Source organism: Dermochelys coriacea, chromosome 9, assembly GCF_009764565.3.
Source record: "Dermochelys coriacea isolate rDerCor1 chromosome 9, rDerCor1.pri.v4, whole genome shotgun sequence".
Taxonomy (NCBI): domain Eukaryota; kingdom Metazoa; phylum Chordata; order Testudines; family Dermochelyidae; genus Dermochelys; species Dermochelys coriacea.
The window spans coordinates 55,623,011-55,643,971 of record NC_050076.1 but is presented as its reverse complement, the minus strand read 5'-3'; the positions used below and the strand labels follow the sequence as shown (position 1 = coordinate 55,643,971).

Here is a 20,961-nt window from a genome sequence, read left to right as displayed (position 1 = left end):
TACTTTGTATAAAGCTTATACAGGCTAAACTCATAAATCGTCCACCCTCTATAATACTTATAGAGAGATATGCACAGCTGTTTGTTCCCCCAGCTTACTTTGGGTTAATTAATAAACAAAAGTGATTTTATTAAGCATAAAAAGTAGGATTTAAGTTGTTTCAAGTAATAACAGATAAAACAAAGTAAGTTACCAAGCAAAATAAAGCAAAACACGCAATTCTAAGCCTAATACATTAAGAAACTGAATACAGGTAAATCTCATCCTCAGAAATGTTCCAATAAGCTTCTTTCACAGACAAGACTCCTTCCTAGTCTGGGCCCAATCTTTTTCCCTGGTACAGTTCTTGTTAGTTCTAGCTCAGGTGGTAACAAAGGGGATTTCTCATGATTGCAGCCTCCTTTGTTCTGGGTCACCCCCTTTTATGGCTTTGGCACAAAGGCGGAAATCTTTTGTGTCTCTGGGTCCCCACCCCTCCTTCTAAATGCAAAAGCACCAGGTTTAAGATGAATTCCAATACCAGGTGACACGATCACATGTCCTGTGAGACCCCAAGCCTCCATCCTTTCCGGCCTGACTCACAGGAACACAGGAAGGCTTAGAAGTAAACAGAGCCATTTATAGGTGATTGATTCTGAAGCACCCTTAATGGCTTCCACTTAACATGTTTACATCAGTAATACAAGTTTATATCTTATTCTTAGGTTTCAGAGTAGCAGCCGTGTTAGTCTGTATTCGCAAAAAGAAAAGGAGTACTTGTGGCACCTTAGAGACTAACAAATTTATTAGAGCATAAGCTTTCGTGAGCTACAGCTCACTTCATCGGATGCAGTGAGCTGTAGCTCACGAAAGCTTATGCTCTAATAAATTTGTTAGTCTCTAAGGTGCCACAAGTACTCCTTTTCTTTTTATCTTATTCTTATAACTCCAGACATAGGGCATGGCTACACTTGCAGATGTAGAGCACTGTGAGTTAAACCAGCCCTTGGAGAGCACACTAGGGAAAGCGCTGCAGTATGTCCACACTGTCAGATTCAAGCGCACTGGCGCGGCAACATTAGCAGCTCTTGGAATGCCACAGAGAGCAGTGCATTTTGGTAGCTATCCCACCATGCAACTGGCTGCAACGTACGTTTCAAATGGGGTGGGGTGTAGGGTGGAGTGTGACAGGAAGTGTGTTGTGTGTATGTGGGGGAAGAGAGAGTTGGTTTTTGGGGGGCTGAGACCATGTCAGCATGCTGTCTTGTAAGTGCAGACCCCCCCCTCCCTCGCTTCTCTCTCACACACACTCACAGCAGCAACATTCCACAGTAATGGTTGCTTTGTTCCGGAGCAGATAAGCAGCCGGCCGTCAGAAACGGAGCTTTGAAAGGGCATATCGGCATTCCTACAGCCGAGTTCAAAACAATGACAAGAGTGGCCACCTGATTTAAGGGGATTATGGGATGTTTCCAATGGCCGATCGCAGTGCAGTAATGCAACACCTCATTCACACTGACGCTGGGCATTTCAGCCAAGGCGCAGCAAGCATTATGCTTCTCGTGGAGGTGGATTACCAAGAGCGCTCCAGCTGCAGAGTCCAGGTGCTCTAAGAGCCTTGCCAGTGTGGACAGGTTGTGAGTTAGGGCGCCTGGGACTGCTTTAATGCACTCTAACTTGCAAGTGTAGCCAAGCCCATAGAAATGATACATTCATACAAATAGGATGAACACACTAAGTAGATTATAAGATTTGTAATGATACCTTACAAGAGAACTTTTGCATAAAGCATATTCCAGTTACATTATATTCACAGTCATGGTGAAATCCTAGCGGATCTTAAACATAAAAAAGAAGCTTACAAGAAGTGGAAGGTTGGACATATGACCAGGGAAGAGTATAAAAATATTGCTCGGGCATGTAGGAAAGATATCAGGAGGGCCAAATCGCACCTGGAGCTGCAGCTAGCAAGAGATGTCAAGAGTAACAAGAAGGGTTTCTTCAGGTATGTTGGCAACAAGAAGAAAGCCAAGGAAAGTGTGGGCCCCTTACTGAATGAGGGAGGCAAGCTAGTGACAGAGGATGTGGAAAAAGCTAATGTACTGAATGCTTTTTTTGCCTCTGTTTTCACTAACAAGGTCAGCTCCCAGACTGCTGTGCTGGGCAACACAAAATGGGGAAGAGATGGCCAGCCCTCTGTAGAGATAGAGGTGGTTAGGGACTATTTAGAAAAGCTGGACGTGCACAAGTCCATGGGGCCGGACGAATTGCATCCGAGAGTGCTGAAGGAATTGGCGGCTGTGATTGCAGAGCCCTTGGCCATTATCTTTGAAAACTCGTGGCGAACGGGGGAAGTCCCGGATGACTGGAAAAAGGCTAATGTAGTGCCCATCTTTAAAAAAGGGAAGAAGGAGGATCCTGGGAACTACAGGCCGGTCAGCCTCACCTCAGTCCCTGGAAAAATCATGGAGCAGGTCCTCAAAGAATCAATCCTGAAGCACTTAGAGGAGAGGAAAGTGATCAGGAACAGTCAGCATGGATTCACCAAGGGAAGGTCATGCCTGACTAATCTAATCGCCTTTTATGATGAGATTACTGGTTCTGTGGATGAAGGGAAAGCAGTGGATGTATTGTTTCTTGACTTTAGCAAAGCTTTTGACACGGTCTCCCACAGCATTCTTGTCAGCAAGTTAAGGAAGTATGGGCTGGATGAATGCACTATAAGGTGGGTAGAAAGCTGGCTAGATTGTCGGGCTCAACGGGTAGTGATCAATGGCTCCATGTCTAGTTGGCAGCCGGTGTCAAGTGGAGTGCCCCAGGGGTCGGTCCTGGGGCCCGTTTTGTTCAATATCTTCATAAATGATCTGGAGGATGGTGTGGATTGCACTCTCAGCAAATTTGCGGATGATACTAAACTGGGAGGAGTGGTAGATACGCTGGAGGGGAGGGATAGGATACAGAAGGACCTAGACAAATTGGAGGATTGGGCCAAAAGAAATCTAATGAGGTTCAATAAGGATAAATGCAGGGTCCTGCACTTAGGATGGAAGAATCCAATGCACCGCTACAGACTAGGGACCGAATGGCTCGGCAGCAGTTCTGCGGAAAAGGACCTAGGGGTGACAGTGGACGAGAAGCTGGATATGAGTCAGCAGTGTGCCCTTGTTGCCAAGAAGGCCAATGGCATTTTGGGTTGTATAAGTAGGGGCATAGCGAGCAGATCGAGGGACGTGATCGTTCCCCTCTATTCGACACTGGTGAGGCCTCATCTGGAGTACTGTGTCCAGTTTTGGGCCCCACACTACAGGAAGGATGTGGATAAATTGGAAAGAGTACAACGAAGGGCAACGAAAATGATTAGGGGTCTAGAGCACATGACTTATGAGGAGAGGCTGAGGGAGCTGGGATTGTTTAGTCTGGAGAAGAGAAGAATGAGGGGGGATTTGATAGCTGCTTTCAACTACCTGAAAGGGGGTTTCAAAGAGGATGGCTCTAGACTGTTCTCAATGGTAGCAGATGACAGAACGAGGAGTAATGGTCTCAAGTTGCAATGGGGGAGGTTTAGATTGGATATTAGGAAAAACTTTTTCACTAAGAGGGTGGTGAAACACTGGAATGCGTTACCTAGGGAGGTGGTAGAATCTCCTTCCTTAGAGGTTTTTAAGGTCAGGCTTGACAAAGCCCTAGCTGGGATGATTTAACTGGGACTTGGTCCTGCTTTGAGCAGGGGGTTGGACTAGATGACCTTCTGGGGTCCCTTCCAACCCTGATATTCTATGATTCTATGATTCTATGATTAGCATATTTTCATAAAGCATATGGAGTGCAACGTCACACCCTCCTCCTGAACTTACTGCCAGAGACTTGGACACTGTCCACGGTGGAAGCAGTATACCTAAAATTCCTCTTTTCTGGACAGGGCATCTGCTACCCAGTTCTCCTTTCCTTTAATATGCATAGTCTCCATGTCAAATTCCTGCAGGACCAGGCTCCAGCATAGCAGTTTGGAGTTTGTGCGATTAGTCCGGTTAAGCCATACCAAAGGTGAATGGTCAGTTAGAATCCTGAACCTCCTATTAAAGAGGTAAGGCCTTACTTGTTTGACGGCCCACACAATAGCATAGCACTCCTTCTTTATGACCGAGTAATTCTGTTCAGCAGGGGACAGCTTTTTGCTTAGGAAGGCAATGGGATGCTTCTTGCTGTCTTTCCCTGTCTGCATCAACACAGCACCCAACCCTGTGTCTAATGCATCAGTACACAATTCAAAAGGCTTATCAAAGTCAGGGCTGACCAGCACAGGCTCTGCAGACAAGAGTGCTTTTATTTTGTCGAAGCCTTTCTGGCACACCTCTGACCAAATTACCTTATTAGGTTGATGCTTTTTACATAAATCTATGATTGGGGATACTATGTCACTGAACCCCTCCACAAACCTCCTGTAATAGTTTGCCAAGCCTATGAAGGATTGGAATTGCCTTTTAGTTTGGGGGTACTGGCCATTTTACGATGGCTTCTATCTTAAGAGGGTCAGAGGATATTTTGGCCCCCACCCCGTGCCCTGGATAAGGGACTTTGGCTATCCCTATCTTGCACTTAAAGGGTTTCACGGTTGGCCCAGCTTCTTTGAGCTTTGATAGCACAATTCCCAGGTACTCCTTGTGGTCCCCCCAGGTGTTGCTGAATACAGCAATGTCATCTATACATGCCATAGTATAATTCTGCAAACCATTTAACACTCTGTTGACCAGTCTCTGGAAGGTTGCACCAGCATTTACCAGACCAAAAGGTAACACTGTAAATTCATAGAATGATAAAAGCTGATTTTTTGTTGCGCCTCCCCCTCCAAAGGGATCTGCCAGTAACTTTTGGTTAGATCAAAGCTACTGAGGTTCTTGGCTTGGCTCAGCACATCCAGCATGTCATCAATTCTTGGCATGGGGTATGCGTCTGTGACAGCATGGAGTTTCCTATAGTCTACCCAAAATCTTACAGTGCCATCCCTTTTGGGGATCAAGGACACAGGGGAAGCCCATGCACTGTCAGATTCCTTAATCACCCCCAGCTTCAATATGCTTTGTATCTCAGCACGAATTTGCTCCTTCACCTTGCCGGTGGCCATGTAAAGCCTGGAAGGTGGGGGGCTGAGCCCCTTTCGTGAGGAGTCTATGGGACAAGTGTGTCCTCCCTGGTTTGTTGGAAAATACCTCACTGAACTTTTGCAGCGTTGATAACGCTTCCCTCTTTTTGACTGGTGTCAGATCACTACAAATTTCCATATTTTCCAAAGTTGACCCATCTTGCCATTCAGCCATCAAATCAGTAAGTGGGTGTGCTTCAGTTTCCTCTTTGACACAACAGATCATATTTACCCCACTTTACATATTTTCATATTTACCCCATATTTACAGCCACTCTACTGTGATAGGCCTTGAGTCTGTTCACGTGTACCAATTGGGGCACAGTATCATCAAGGGGCTTTTGAACTTTATAAGTGTCCTCATTCACCACTTCCACCACTTCAAAGGGCCCCTCCCAGGAGTTTTACATTTTGAACTTTTTGCAGGGCTGAATACTGTGACCAAATCTCCTATGTCAAAAGTGCGTTTACAAGTATTTTTTTTTTTATCATACCACGCCTTTTGCTTAGCCTGACTGCTCAGGAGATTGTTTTGGACAATTTCCATCATGTCCTTCAACTCCCTCCTGAACCTCTGAACATACTCCGTCATGGGTTCTTCCCTCACCATGTTGCATCCTTCCCAGATATCCCTGTTGAGACGGAGGGGTCCCCTCACTTTCCTCCCATACAAAAGGTCAAATGGGGAAAATTCTGTGGACTCTTGGGGCACCTCCCTATAGGCATACAGCAGAAACAACAATAACTCGTCCAACTCTGGCCTCTTTTCTGGGTATACATCCCCAGCATGAATTTTAGAGTCCCATTGAACCTTTCCACCAGCCCATTAGCCTGGGAGTGGTAGAAGGCTGTCTTAAGCTGTTTCACTCCATACACCTTCCATAGCTCATTTAAAATTTGCCCCCCAATCAGACAAAATCTCCTTAGGGAAGCCCACTCTGCTGAATATAGTGAGCATGGCTCTTGCCACCGTTTCAGCTTCTGTTAGACAGCCGATTGCCTCAGGATACTGAGTGGTGAAGTCTACCACAACTAAGATATACTTGTTCCCCCTCCAAGTGGGGAGAGACATAGGACCCATTATGTCCATTGCCACCCTCTGGAATGCCTCCTGAATGACAGGCAAGGGACGCAGCGGAGCTTTCTGCGGTTCCACCAGTTTCTTCCACTCCCGACACACCACACAAGTTCTACAATGATCCCTTGCATCATTCTCTATCCCAGCCCAGTAGAAATTCCTCCTTAACCTGTCATAAGTCCTCTGTACCCCAAGTGACCAGCAAAGGGACTATCGTGTGCTACCAGCACTAATTCCCCCTGGTGTTGGCTGGGTACAACCAACTGCTTATAGGGTTGACTGGGGTCTCAGTTCTTCCCTACAGGGGCCTCCCTATACAGTTTCCCATCCTCTTCAAAAAACTTCTCCCCCACTCCCTTCCTGGAGTTCCCTCCGAGACACACTTTATGTCCTCAACGGAGGGGTCAGCACTATGTTTACCTACAAATTCCTGACAGACAACCCTCGAGATAACATCCCCATCCCTGGGCACTGACTTCATCTCCCCTGCCCCCACCCCTGGGAGCCTGTCATCTTCAGCCAGGCAGAGGCCTGGCTCTGCCTCTCCCATACTTGGAAGCACCCCACCTTCCTGCACTGGTCTGTCAATAGGACCCTCCCCCACCTCCTCTATGGATTCCAAGGTCCCCGCCCCATTTCTGGGGATTCCTTCCAAGTCGCCTACTCCATGTTCCCTGGGGTAGGATATGTTAGCTGTGCTGCATCAGACCTACAGTCATCAGCTAGAACAGCCTCCTCATTGACAGACAGTGCTCTCTCCTCCCTCTCTAGGAGTCCCTCACTGCCTTTCTTCATGCTGCAAGTTACCACACTAACAGTCCTAGTTTTGCTGAAAAAAATCATTTCCCAGCAATATGTCTGTGGGGATGTTCTTGAGCATCCCCACCAGTAAATCACCTTCCATATCTTCCCACTCCACATGAACCTTTGCCGGGATACAGGGAACCTTTGTGGCCCCACCCCCTTAATGTGGGTCGTCTGCCCCATCAAAACACTAGCATCTGGAACCACACTTGGTCCAGCCAGAAAGAACTGAGCCACAGTATCCCTCCACTGCAGACACTTTGTGCCATCAAACTTGATATCCTTAATGTGTTCCCTGTCGACTTCACTAGGCCCTGTGTCCACCAAGCTGGTGTGATAAGAGCTGAGGGCACCCTCTGGGGCTTCAGAGCTGAGGGCAACCAAGCTAATATGGGACAAGGGGGTTTACTTGCCTTTAATTTGGGGCAGCTGCTCTTCAGGTGCCCTGGGGAATTACAGTGAAAGCACCTTCTGGGATCCTCTGGTTGTCCAGGAGACCTGAGGTGAGTAACAGGGGTATGGAGAGGTGAACGCCCAGCCTCCTTTTTCCCCAGGGGTAAAATGGTGATTCTGCTTCCCACCAACCCTGTACCCCTCTGCCAGAGGTTTATGTTTAATTGCAGCTTGTGACTGCTCATAGGAGTCTGCAAACCCAGCTAATTCACCCACCTTTTTATCCCACAAATACTGTTTTACATCATCATTGCACATATTCAGGAACTGTTCCTGAGTAATTAAACAACACATTTCTTCAAAGCTTATAATGCCTTTTCCCCTCACCCACTTGTCTAACAAATTCCTCATTTCATTTGCATAAGCCACATTATTCAATACAGATCCCCTCTTAAGACTCCTGAATTTAACTCTGTAGGTTTCAGGTGTAATCTGAAACTGTTTCAAAACCAGTTACTTAAATTTACCATAGTTTGAAGCGTCATCAATAGGTATCTTATTGAATATGTCCAGAGCTCTCCCAGTCAATTTTGCAACCACAGTGGTCATCTTTTGATCTTCAGGAATCACCTGGAGAGTGCACAGTCTCTCAAAGGTGATGAAATATTCAGCAATATCATTGGATTCATCATACTGTGGGCATAATCATTCCCATTTGTGGATTTTTGAGGAATTAGAGCCAGCTGCTGAAAGGTTTTCTTTCTTCCACGCCATTACAGCCAGTTCATGCTTCTGGGTCTCAGTTTAGGCCTGTATTTCTCTGTCTTTTAACTCCAGGGCTAGCTGCCTCTCTCTTTCCTTCTCCTTCTGAACATCTTGCTATGCTAGCCTCTGGGCTTCAAGCTCTTTCTCCTTTAACTCCATGGCTCTTTTGTGAGCCACTTCCTCCCTGGCTGCTTCTGCCTCTATAGCCCTTCTGTGTGCAGCCTCCTCCCTGGCTGCAGCTGCTGCTTTGCGCCTCATTTGAAACTTGCGGTCCTTTGCCTTCTCTTTCGCTTCCAGCCTGGCCAGCTCTAGTTTTGTAGCTGCCTCATTGGTAGCCATTTTCCTGTTTTCTTGTGCTTATTTCCCTCACCCGAAATAAACAGAAAACAACAAACCAGTAACCACTTTGTCTGTTCTCTAGCTAGCACACTTAAAACTCATTTAAAATCACTGCCAGTGTCTCAAAGCAATCAGCTGTGCACAGATCGTGTTCAACTATGCCACTGTGATGGGTTCAATCACAGAGACCCCCTTGCAACTGTCACCTGATGTGATGAAACTACCTCTGACACCGTTTTCCTTGCCAGCTTGGGACTCCAGAACCCGGTCTTGTTGAGCCAGACACGCTACTCTGCTGCAACACAGACCCAGGGTCTGAACTACACCCCCAAAGCTGCAGACTTTAACCAAAACTGCTCAGCAGGTTTCCTATCTCCAGCATCCAGACACCCAGCTCCTAATGGGATCCAAACCCCAAATAAATCTGTTTTACTTTGTATAAAGCTTATACAGGCTAAACTCATAAATTGTCCACGATCTAGAACACTGATGGAGAGATATGCACAGCTGTTTACTCCCCACAGGTATCAATCACTTACTCTGGGTTAATTAATAAATAGAAGTGATTTTATTAAGCATAAAAAGTAGGATTTAAGTAGTTTCAAGTAATGACAGAACAAAATAAGTTACCAAGCAAAATAAAGCAAAACACGCAATTCTAAGACTAATACATTAAGAAACTGAATACAAGTAAATCTCATCCTCAGAAATGTTCCAATAAGCTTCTTTCACAGACAAGACTCCTTCCTAGTCTGGGCCCAATCTTTTTCCCTGGTACAATTCTTGTTAGTTCTAGCTCAGGTGGTAACAAAGGGGTTTTCTCATGACTGCAGCCTCCTTTGTTCTGGGTCACCCCCTTTTATGGCTTTGGCACAAAGGCGGAAATCTTTTGTGTCTCTGGATCCCCACCCCTCCTTCTAAATGCAAAAGCACCAGGTTTAAGATGAATTCTAGTACCAGGTGACATGATCACATGTCCTGTGAGACCCCAAGCCTCCATCCTTTCCGGCCTGACTCACAGGAACACAGGAAGGCTTAGAAGTAAACAAAGCCAGGTGATTGATTCTGAAGCACCCTTAATGGCTTCCACTTAACATGTTTATATCAGTAATACAAGTTTATATCTTATTCTCATAACTCCAGACATAGAAATGATACATTCATACAAATAGGATGAACACTCAGTAGATTATAAGCTTTGTAATGATACCTTACAAAAGACCCTTTGCATAAAGCATATTCTAGTTACACTCATTAGCGTAAAGTATATGGAGTGCAATAAGAAAAGGAGTACTTGTGCCACCTTAGAGACTCACTTCATCAAATGCATCCGATGAAGTGAGCTGTAGCTCACGAAAGCTTATGCTCAAATAAATTTGTTAGTCTCTAAGGTGCCACAAGTACTCCTTTTCTTTTTGCGAATACAGACTAACAGGGCTGCTACTCTGAAACCGGTCATGGAGTGCAATGTCACAGATGTACAGTGGATTATTCTGGTAGCCAGAGGGGAATGTCTACTAAGTATTTTAGTTACAGTTTGGCTCTTTTCTTACGATAAAAGGACAATCCATCTCTCCCATTATCTTACTGCTTGCCACCAAAAAAAGCTTCTAATTGACAAACACAAATTAACCTTATTTTAGTAATGTCAGATTAATACTTCAAAGTTCAGTGTTTTTGGCAAAGATCACTCCTTTACATGTATAAACAAAGAGAAGGAAATAATTTAATTGGTCAGATTGGTTTCCAAACTGTACAAGTAGTGCACTTTTAGCACATTAGTAATACAGGACATCCTGGGAAAATAAAATTTCTGAATTATTTGCACATCCCATAAAAGCCAAGAGTTTATTAAATAACTTCAAAGGCACAGGATTTACATTTTTAAAGTTAACAGTCCACCTAGGGCAAGAACCTGCTTGCCCTATTTATGCAAGGAGCCCTTGAAATCAGTGATACTATTTGTGTAAGGAAGACAGCAGCATTTGGCCCTCTATATTTTTATTATACTCTGCATTTAAGTTATAAAATACTCAACTTCACATTTTGCACAGCATATGGGGTTACATAGGATAGTCATACAAGAGCTAGCAGGAGCACAAGGAGCACAGTGAGCTAGAAAGCTTTTATTGAAACAGATTTAAAAGATTTTTTCTTCTGTGACACACAAAATCAGAGGAGGACAAGCCAAGTAAACAGCTGTTAACATTTCCCCCCACCCCCAATGTTGTTCCAGTCTGAAAATCCCACTTAATGATGAACTTTAATCAATTTAGCTATTTAACCCACTTCCGTAATTATTCTTATCTATATTCAATTAAAAATAGTTCAAACATGCTTGCAACCCACATTTTCAGTTGCTGCAGCTCAGATAATCAGAGAATATGTCTAATTTAGGCCTAAATTGCCAGAAATGTTGAAATAGGGAAAGCAAAGAACTAAAGAGGTAAGGAGGCAAAACAGGAAAATTAGTTTTGTTATAGTACAGGGGTTTGAGGACTCCAGTCAATTACACCTTCAGCAAAGCTTATCACACCCATTGATTTAGTTTTTACAGAAAAGGCCACCATTTTTCTCCCAGACTGAATAGATTCTTTCTTACAATGTTTGCAGACTGAAACACAAAATGTTACAACCTGCAGCATGAGGCTGCCTCAGTCTGTTCATATTTGATCCTGCAATTCCTCTCAATCCATTTCAAACAAAGTCACACCTATATTCAAGATGCACCGTCTTCCAACCCCATAAGAAAATATTTACAGTGAAGATGTGCCACTATTGAAAAAGATAAAGCAATGTTACTTATGTACGTAATGTGCCAGAGCAAATTCCTGGCCACTTCTAAACATGCACAAGAGCTGGTAATTATTTAAGCTACAGGAAGTTTACTCTCCATGGTAACAAACAGGAGGGTACTTTGTAGGGAACCAGGTAGGCCAGCTCAAAACAACCCAAAAAACTAGCTACTTGCCAAGATTTCCTTAAACAATGTGTGTCTAGGTTTCTGTCAGAGGATATACAGATATACAGCTGCTCTGATCCGCAACTAATATCCTCCTGAAGCCTTTGATCTCTGCATATGAAATCCAGTTCACCTTCTCTCCATGTTCTATGCTTAGTTTTGGTAAAATTCTGATATGTTCATTTGTAACCATTGTGTTGGGCTCTCCATCTCTCTTGGTGGAAGTTGGTGTTCTGGCCTTCCTCCTGTGGATGGATTTCACAGGACTCGTCAGTTGCTTCCCAACTTCATTGCTGACATCCCACAGTAACACCTTCCCATCATTTCCTCCAGAAAGCAGCCAATATACTTCTGGCAGAAAGAGGACCTGTGACACCCCCAAAGTGTGACCCTTAAACCCCAGCTCCTGTTCAAACTTGACACCTGTTACCCTGAAGATCCGGATTTTACCATCTTCGCCTGCACAACCAAAGACGTTGCCACATGCTGCAACAGACAGAGAATGGGCTAGGGGAGGATTAAGGAACTGGCCAGCTGATTGGTGTTCTGCTCCCTCTGCTTCGTTCTCCTGCAGGGTTACGGTCCACAGTGGGCGAGCTTTCTGCAGGTTCCACAGCATAACCTTCAAATCAAACCATAAAAAAATGACTTAGCACTTAGCTGCTGACACAGCCTTCCTTTGGATAGTTAAGGCTCAACCCTTGAGAAGGTGGAAGTGGTGAAGAAACCACTCTGAATGCTTTCGGAGGCATCTGAGCAGTGGTAGCCATGACACACTGACAGTTTTAACTATGAAACTGTCAAAGGAACACACCAGTGTAATGGGGAATGAGAACAGCGTTGAGAGTCAGACAAAAAGAAAAGGAGTTCTTGTGGCACCTTAGAGACTAACAAACTTATTTGAGCATAAGCTTTCGTGAGCTACAGCTCACTTCATCGGATGCAACCGATGAAGTGAGCTGTAGCTCACGAAAGCTTATGCTCAAATAAATTTGTTAGTCTCTAAGGTGCCACAAGTACTCCTTTTCTTTTTGCGAATACAGACTAACACAGCTGCTACTCTGAAGAGAGTCAGACACTTTCTCTGATGCCTTTGGTGACCCATTTCATTTCCTTATCTGTAAATGGGGAGAATGCCTACTTCATAGTGAGGGTTGATGACTTTGTAGACAATACTGAACATATTTAAAACATTATGTAAGTAGTAGCCAATTTTCATGATAACATACTAACAGTTCAGGAAAATCCAAGCCTGTGTGCTCTGGACCCCCAGGGTGTTTCAAGTTCCTGGAGCCTGAATGGACTCCAGCCACTGCCCCAAATCTCTGAGTCCCTTGACACTCAGGGCACAGACCAACGTTCCCTTTAATTTTTAACAGGCCGTGTGTGCAAAAAATTTGTGCAAATTTTTGTGCTTCTGTGCAAATTTTTGTGCGTGTAGTGTTTAGGATCTGTGTGCATGTGCACACGTGCACAGCTTAGAGGGAACAGTGGTGCAAATCTTCTATCCATCACCTCCTTCTGGGTGTTGGAACCTACTGTCCAGCTGCCTAAGGCCCTCTAGGTGCAGCACTGACCTGTCAGACCCCCTGATACTTAAACACACCCCTCTCCCAGAACTCCATCCAAAGTGTGAAGCTTCTGATTACATTTGAACTCTCCTGGGGCAAAATTGTGAATGCTTAACACATACCGGTAGACAGGCTTTGCACTGATTCTAGCACAATTGCTCTTTAACAGAAAGCACAGGACACACATCATACAAAACAAACATCTGAAATTGTAAGATCCCTCACTTGCTAACTTTGTCCTTTCCTTGGAGTACCATCTGGGTCCAGGAAGGCAGGGTGTTACAAAGTGAGTGATCTCTCCCTCACAGACTACAGTAAATAGCCCCAACCCCAGCTGAGCAGACCATCCTCTGCCCTTTTCAAACCTTCAGCCTCCCCCATAAGGTGACACCCTTGCCAGCTTCCCCACAGGAGGGCAAACCCTTGTCAAGTGACTTTGTTGCTGTGACTTCCCCTGCTAAGCAGTTCTTCTGGCTAGGACCAGTCTTTTGTCTGGAGTGAATAGTTTTCCTATGATTGGGTACTTAGGAGTCAACTACCCTCTACTGTTGTTCTGACACCACCTTTGGAATTTTTAACCCAACATGGAAGGAAGTACACCATAGAGGCTGCATGTTCAAAATGGAATTTGCAGCCTGACTGACACACAGGGTTCATAATCTCATACACAATACATGAATTGTACAGATATATTCCCAATTTATCACACCACAGTATTTGCAACCCTCAGTGTAGCATTGCGCTGTGCATGAGAAGTGAAACTGACAAGAAACAGGCCAGTCTAGTTTCACTAGCCAGGCTGGGTAAAATATAAAAATGAAACATTATCAATTTTAATAGGTAGTAGCCCTTTAACAGTAATCTCCTAAATCTCCAAAACAGCACACAGGGATTTACCTGCATAGTTCCCATAATCAGTTGGGGGGAGGGGACCACAACTCAAATTCCATACTCACCTCACTGAACATTTGAGTTCACTTATTTGAAGAGACAATACAGGATGATTCCTGTTTCCTGTATCATCATAATCTGGTGAGAACACATCTCTAGATGATAAAACTTAAGACTCTACCACCTGCAAAATCCCCATATTGCAATAAATATGCTTCCAAATGGAGCATTATTTGACTTCCAGTACTGCAAGTCAGAATTATGGACGAGCCACCCAACAGGGTTAGTATGTGTATTAGGTGGTAATGCAAAAAAAATTATGTTACTGGCTTGTGAATCTTGCCCACATGCTCAGGGTTCAGTTGATCTCCATATTTGGGGTTGGAAACGAATTTTCCTCCAGGGCAGATTGGCAGAGGTCCTGGGGGTTTTTCACTTTCCTCTGCAGCGTGGGGCACGGGTCACTTGCTGGAGGATTTTCTGCACCTTGAAGTCTTTAAACCATGATTTGAGAATTTCAATAGCTCAGACATAGGTTAGGGGTTTATTACAGGAGTGGATGGGTGAGATTCTGTGGCCTGCATTGTGCAGGAGGTCAGACTAGACGATCATAATGTCCCTTCTGACCTTAAAGTCTATGAGTCTACTGAGGTACAGGAACACAAGGAAGCTTCAGAAACCATAAAACATCTATTCTCTCCCCCCAACCCAACCCCCAGCATGTGAGGAAAGAGACATATAAAAGGACATGACTCTGACCAAAATATTCAAACCTGGTGTGTAAAGTTAAGCTCCTAAATCTATATTTAGGCACCTTAAAATAAATGGCCTGATTTTCAAAAGTGCTGAGTGCCTGCACCTCCCATTAACTTTAATTGATTTTTTGGGTACTCAGCGCTTCTGAAAATTATTTCTCAAAGTACCGAACTATAGATTTAGGAACTTTAGACAATCAGGTTTCCAAATCTTAACCACTGTATAAAAAAAGTCAGCCTTTACTGAATTACAGCTACATTATGAATTCAAAAATTGAGGTTTATAATGAACACTATCACCTCAACTAGAACATGACAAATGTGACGGTGCTAGTGGGAATTAGTATACATGCAGCTACAGTCATAGGATGATCAAAGCTGTTTTTTTCCCCCTCTCAAAACTTAGAGGCAAGTAAGTAAAATAGCAGTGACCTGTAGAGATGGCTATGCCAATTCCAGGTGTATCCCATCCCTCAGGATATCCTGGAAATAGGCATCCAGTGTCAGAGTTTGAACCTGAAAGCCCTTACATACAAAAGTAGTCCTTTAACATCAAGGGGCCTATTTGCAGGACTACACCCTAATAAGCTATCAAAACCTGGGTATTGCAATGTTTGGAATGTTGTTTGCATTAAGTTTATATCACTCCCCCAGTGGATTATGCCTTCAAGAAGAAAAAAAACCCAGACCCCAGCATCTCTATGCTCAAAGAATAACCTGAGTCATGTTTTATCATTGGAGGATTAATAAAGAGTACATTGTCAAAGTTAGGCTAAAAAGAAAAGGAGTACTTGTGGTACCTTAGAGACTAACAAAGGTATTTGAGCATAAGCTTTCATGAGCTACAGCTCACTTCATCGGATGCATTAGGTATACTCCCAAACTGACTTTCCCCCTATCTTTTTGCAAAGTCCATGTGATTCAGTAACATTTAAATATTTTTCTTTAAAAAAAGAAATCTAGTCCTAAATAGTAAACCTAAAGTTGGAATTTGAAGTGAGGTAGAGGAAGGACAATTTAAAAAAAGTAACTGATTTCATTTAAGCTTTCAAGAGGTTATTAAAACAAAGGAATAACATATTAAATTTTAAACAAAAATCTCGTTATCATTGTATATATCAGTCAAATGTGCTTTTAACTAATCTGTATTAAATGTCAGAACAGTAGTATCAAAGGTTAACACTTTTTGCAAACCACTCACAAAGTTCCGTTTGCAATATTTAATATATTTGCAATATTGGGAACAGTCAATATGCATAAAGAAAAACAATGATAGTTAATGTAGTGCAAGCTCTTTACAGCCACCTTCTGTTATGATTTTTCCCCTTTCTCCACACCAGACAGAACCTCTGAGTCTTGGCTAATTCAGGCTTTGGTGATTTGACCAGTGGTCTGTTTGTTGACGACAGACTGAAGTTCTCAGCCACAACTATCCAAGGGCTGTTCCTCTCTGTCTTAGGCTAGTTGCTTCTTTTAGCTCTGCTGCCACTTCTCATACCCCCTTTGAAAGAATACTCTAATTCAGTGACATTCAGACCTCACTGGTTCAGAAGCCAAATTGGTGATCAACATTACCCAAAAGAGTCATAGTAGTATGAATTCATTGTTTCATTTACTATAGTGCTCTACATTCATATTTAAATACGAATGGGTTTATATTATATATAAATATATATAAATGATTATCACAGCAAAACGTGTGACCAAGTATTATTTTGTGCTAAAAAAAACCACAGGAGGCGCATTAAAGAGCCACTTGCTACTCATGAGCCTCAGTCCGAGTATCACTGCTCTAATTCCTGCTTTCCCAACTCTTTTATAATAAAGGAAGGCAACAACAGAAACAATGCAACTGCTGTGCAGAAAACAGCATTACGAATATCCTCACTACGCTGCTGGCTATTATGCTGGGGCCACATTAGGCGTGTTGGAGAGCCACATTAACTATCCTAGAATGGAAGAGTACAGCAAATATCATCTAATTACTCATATCTGGTTGATATTTTAAGTTCTCTAGCCATCATCCACCATCTACTATAAAAATCACCTTCATGTCCAGTCCACAAGACACAAGGCTTTGAGGGCGCTGAGGTCGAAAGGCAACAGAGGAGCAGATGTTTGAATGCCTCCTCAAGGACCGGCTGACTTTCTTGTTTTCCAAGTTCATAATTTTTATTGCCCCAGAGTCATCTGCAGCAGCCAGGACACTGTCTATCTCATTCACTGACAGGCAATTGATCTCTTCCTCATTCAGATGAAAGCATTCAACTGGCCCCTTAAGGGATCTGACATCCAACACGCTAATGGTTTCACCATGGGAGGTGTACAGCCTGCTGGGATAGGTGGGAGAGAACACAACACAGGTGACATCATCTGCTCTTGGGAGCTGTATTTGTCCTAAATGAATCCCTTCTTCATTCCAGATTGTGAGTTCTCCTCTCTCTGCTCCTGAAGCTACCAGCCCTTCTTTGTTTACATTCAAGCACAGTATAGAAGAGGAATGTCCATTAGTCCACTTGACTGCCATGATACTTCAAGGGAGTCTGTGAAGGAAAACAAATTGATGTTAGGGAAGGGTTTTTTCTACTACAGTAAAAAATTAAGAATGAAAGCACGCTTGGCTGACACAGTAACATGTACTGAATGAGATACTAGTGTTCCTAAGGTAAAACAAAAAGAAAAGGAGTACTTGTGGCACCTTAGAGACTAACAAATTTATTAGAGCATAAGCTTTCGTGAGCTACAGCTCACTTCATCGGATGCATTTCGTAAGCTGTAGCTCACGAAAGCTTATGCTCTAATAAATTTGTTAGTCTCTAAGGTGCCACAAGTACTCCTTTTCTTTTTGCGAATACAGATTAACACGGCTGCTACTCTGAAACCTGTCATTAAGGTAAAACAGACACCTGTATAGGTAAGCAAATTAATTGGGACTTGGGCTTAAACACTATTGACATTTTGCATCATCCCCTTGTAGCTCTATTGTGAGAAGTGCTCTGTCCGGTACATGAACTAAATTAAATTACCTTCTGCTAATATTGAGTAGCTGTCTAGGTGGAAGTTACTTCAGCTGCAACCCCTGCAGCAAGGACTGTCTTTTCATTACGTGCATATAGCGCTCAGCACAATGGGGTCACAGTCTCTGACTGGGGTATCTAGGTGCTATCACAACACATAAGTTAAAGTTTCTATTGTACTTACTGAAAAGAATAGGGGAAAAATCTCAGGACTTGTCTACACTTTCAGAGCTGAAGCAGTGCAGCTGAACCCTGTAGCACTTAGTGAAGATGCTACTTACGCTGACAGGAAAGTTTCTCCCATCTGTGTGGGTACTCCACCTCCCCAAGTGGCAGTGGCTATGTTGATGGGAGAAGCCCTCCCGTCAACACAGCGCTGTCTACATTGGGGGTTAGGTCCGTTAACTGTCACTCAGGGGTGTGGTGTTATATTGACATAAGTTCCTAGTGTGGCCAAGCATTAATATCCTGGTCAACACTCCCTTTTCATAAAACAAATTCTAAGGTTCCAAGCTGTGTGAAAAGCTACAATTTAGAGCATGACTACTTCCTCTGACTACACAGTCACTAAACTGCTTTGTAAAGCACACAGATACCTAGAGTAAGAAAATTGCTGTATAAGACAAAGTTCTATTCTTCCTAAACAATAAGCTTATTTTGATAATGGTGGTGTTTGCATGAAGTAACATCACTGTAAGCAGAACAAATAAAATCGTTTAGCTATATACAGCACTACCCACATAAGCAGAAAGGAAACATACAAAGATGAGATATGGAAAAACTGAAATGAAAAAATAAAAAAGGACTCCACCAGTCTAGTGTCAGTGAAGCCAGAATGATGTAAATTGGTGGAGGTGGGAGGAACTGAGTTAATTGAGGGATGAAGTGAACAAGTTTAAATATGAAATCAGAAGGGAAGAAGTAACCTGTTGTTCAGAGCCACTGAGAGAGAAAAGGTTGAGGAACTTTCTTTGGTGCTTTGACTCTTGCTATTGAATTTTCAGGTAAAAGAGACCAGCATCTAAAACTATAAAAATGTGATGTGCAAAAAACTGTGTTGAGCATTTTTCTAAAGTTGCTGGAAGCCCCAATAGAGGAGGAATTTAGTATTTGTGTAAGCTAAAACTTTCTGCTCGTTTGGCCCCATTGCTGGTCCTAAAATATGAATCACTACCAGTCTCCAGCTTCTTGTGTGTGACACCACTGCTTGCAGTCTGCTGGTACACCTGTCCTGGAACCTCACTGCCAACCCACTCTATGGGGCAAAGGAAGCCACTTTGAAAAAAATGTGGCGTTTCTTTAAAAAATCTTGCTAGTATTTATAAACCTACACGTTTTTAAAAAATGTGGATCTGTAAAATATTTTACATTTTAGTATAATAGGATATAAAGAACAGTATAAAACCATGCTGAATTCCTTATACATGCCATTTACTTTACTATGGGGTTGCAAGGTGGTATGCATCTGCATGTGACACTGCTAGCAGAATGCTTTTACAGAATGTCACATACCAGGAGTTGGAGATCTGTGGCTGGTCCAGACTTCCCAGGGCCTGAACTTTAGCTAATTTGAATTTACTAATGTGCTTGATGACCATGTTTACCCTTATTAGTTGGAGTCATCAGCAAGTATGTCTAAAACTCTGCTCCTGCAACTGGACCCACCTGGAAGGCCCCCGGCACCTATATGAATCATATTGTAGGCTAGGGCCTAAAATTGTTGAGGCTTTGTAAACAGCTTTACATGTTATGGTTGAAACAACACAAATATATTAAGTATTTCAGCAATTTGTCATTCCAATTCAAAGCGTGGTAAGAAGCATCATCTCTATTTTAAACCAAACATGATTTGTTCAAATTTTGCGGTAGAGACAAGGATCAATGATGTCAAATATATTAATATGATTTTAAATTGTAAACTCTTCGCAGCAGGGATCTTTTTAAAACTGTACAGCACAGAGCACATCTCACAAAGCTCCTCGTCTGCACGCAGGGGTAGGAGATGGCTGTAGTGGAGGTTTACAGTTGGGGGTGGCAGCCATAGGCAAAGGCCCCTGATGGTGGGGATGAGCAAGAGGAAGGACAAGCAGCTGTAGGCAAAGCTCTCCCGTCCTCCCCCCATGGGACGTTTGAGAGTGGGTTTTTGTGGAAGTGGCTGTAGTCAAAAGCCAGGGGTGGTGACTGGGGATGGAGGGGGGTATAGGAAAGGCCCAGGGGGGAAGCAGGGAGAGGGATGGCCCTATGAAAGGGCCCCTGCAAAGGGAAGTGAGTGGAGTGCGGGTGGCTGGAGGAAAGGACCTGACGGGTATGGCTGGATGGAAGACCAGGAAAGGGGGGTGGTGTTTGGGCGTAGCTGTAGGGAAGGCCCAACGAGGGGGGAGAGGACGAGTGAGGGAGATGGCTCGAGGGAAGGCCCAGGTGAAGGGGAGAGGTCTGGAGGTAAGGCCTGTGGGGAGGCTCGAGCGGAGTGAGCAGGGAAGGCGACAGCTAGCAGGAAGGCCGGCATGGAGGGAAGGGTAATAACAAGAGGGAAGGAGCGGGGGACGGAGCGACTGGGGGAAAGGCCCAGGAGGGATGAGCGGGGCCAGCTGGAGGGAAGGCCAGGGGATAAGCAGCTCCCACCGCACCGCACCGCACCGCACCGCTCGCTCGCTCTTGTCCGTGCTGCGGGGAGGGGCGTGGGGCGCTAGAGAGGAAGCCGCGTTACCTCTAAGTACACCAAGCACCCAGCCTCCTCGCGTGACCCGCCTGTTCCGGCGCAGCATAATTACGTTAACTCAAAGGACTTCTATGTCTCCTCTGCGGCCAAGGTAGTGTACGCTGCGGCGCATGCGCTTCCGAGATCCTATGCCAGCTCTTGCCCTTAACCAATATGGCACCCCTGTTTTCAGTCTCTCCTGGTACAAAGTAGGAGTGAAGCCGCTGTGGAGAATGCGGGGTGGATGGGCTGGGCATCGCTAACGACTATGTTCCCGGGATAAACTGTGGCACTCTGGAATCTCAGCTGGACCCCTTCTGCCCAACCGCAGGGCTCACTTCCGCCCGCACTTGTCGCCAGTCCGGGGAGGGCAAACAGCTCGCGCCGCCCCGCACTGTACCGCCGGTTCCCGCGAGGCTGGCTAGTGTGGCTGGCGCCGCCTCAGGGGCTGGTACAGCGGCTCGCGCCGTCGTGGTGGGGGGGTCTCGCGGAGCGGGCGGCGGCGGCTGTTGCCGGCCGGCCGGCCGGCGCCGAGAGGAAAGGCGAGCGGCCGGTGAGCGCCGCCAGAG

At 44.5% G+C, this 20,961-nt stretch overlaps 2 protein-coding genes across 2 annotated transcripts in view; both read right to left on the bottom strand.

Moving 5' to 3' along the window:
* Positions 1–20,961, bottom strand: part of SMCO1 (single-pass membrane protein with coiled-coil domains 1) — a 35,977-nt gene that overhangs the window by 14,624 nt on the left and 392 nt on the right. The window lies entirely within an intron of this gene.
* Positions 9,995–20,874, bottom strand: WDR53 (WD repeat domain 53). The gene is made up of 3 exons (XM_038415361.2): positions 20,402–20,874; positions 16,725–17,220; positions 9,995–12,082 (listed from the first exon to the last, which is right to left on the bottom strand). The coding sequence occupies exons 2-3, from the start codon at positions 17,202–17,204 to the stop codon at positions 11,495–11,497; spliced, it is 1,068 nt and encodes a 355-aa protein (XP_038271289.1). The 5' UTR covers positions 17,205–17,220; positions 20,402–20,874; the 3' UTR covers positions 9,995–11,494.

Bases quoted from the DNA above. Each gene is read 5' to 3' on its own strand.
- WDR53 (XM_038415361.2), bottom strand. From the start codon at position 17,204: ATGGCAGTCAAGTGGACTAATGGACATTCCTCTTCTATACTGTGCTTG. The intron at 12,083-16,724 runs GTGATTTTTATA...TTTGATTTGAAG, and splicing joins CTTGTGGACTGGACATGAAG to GTTATGCTGTGGAACCTGCA.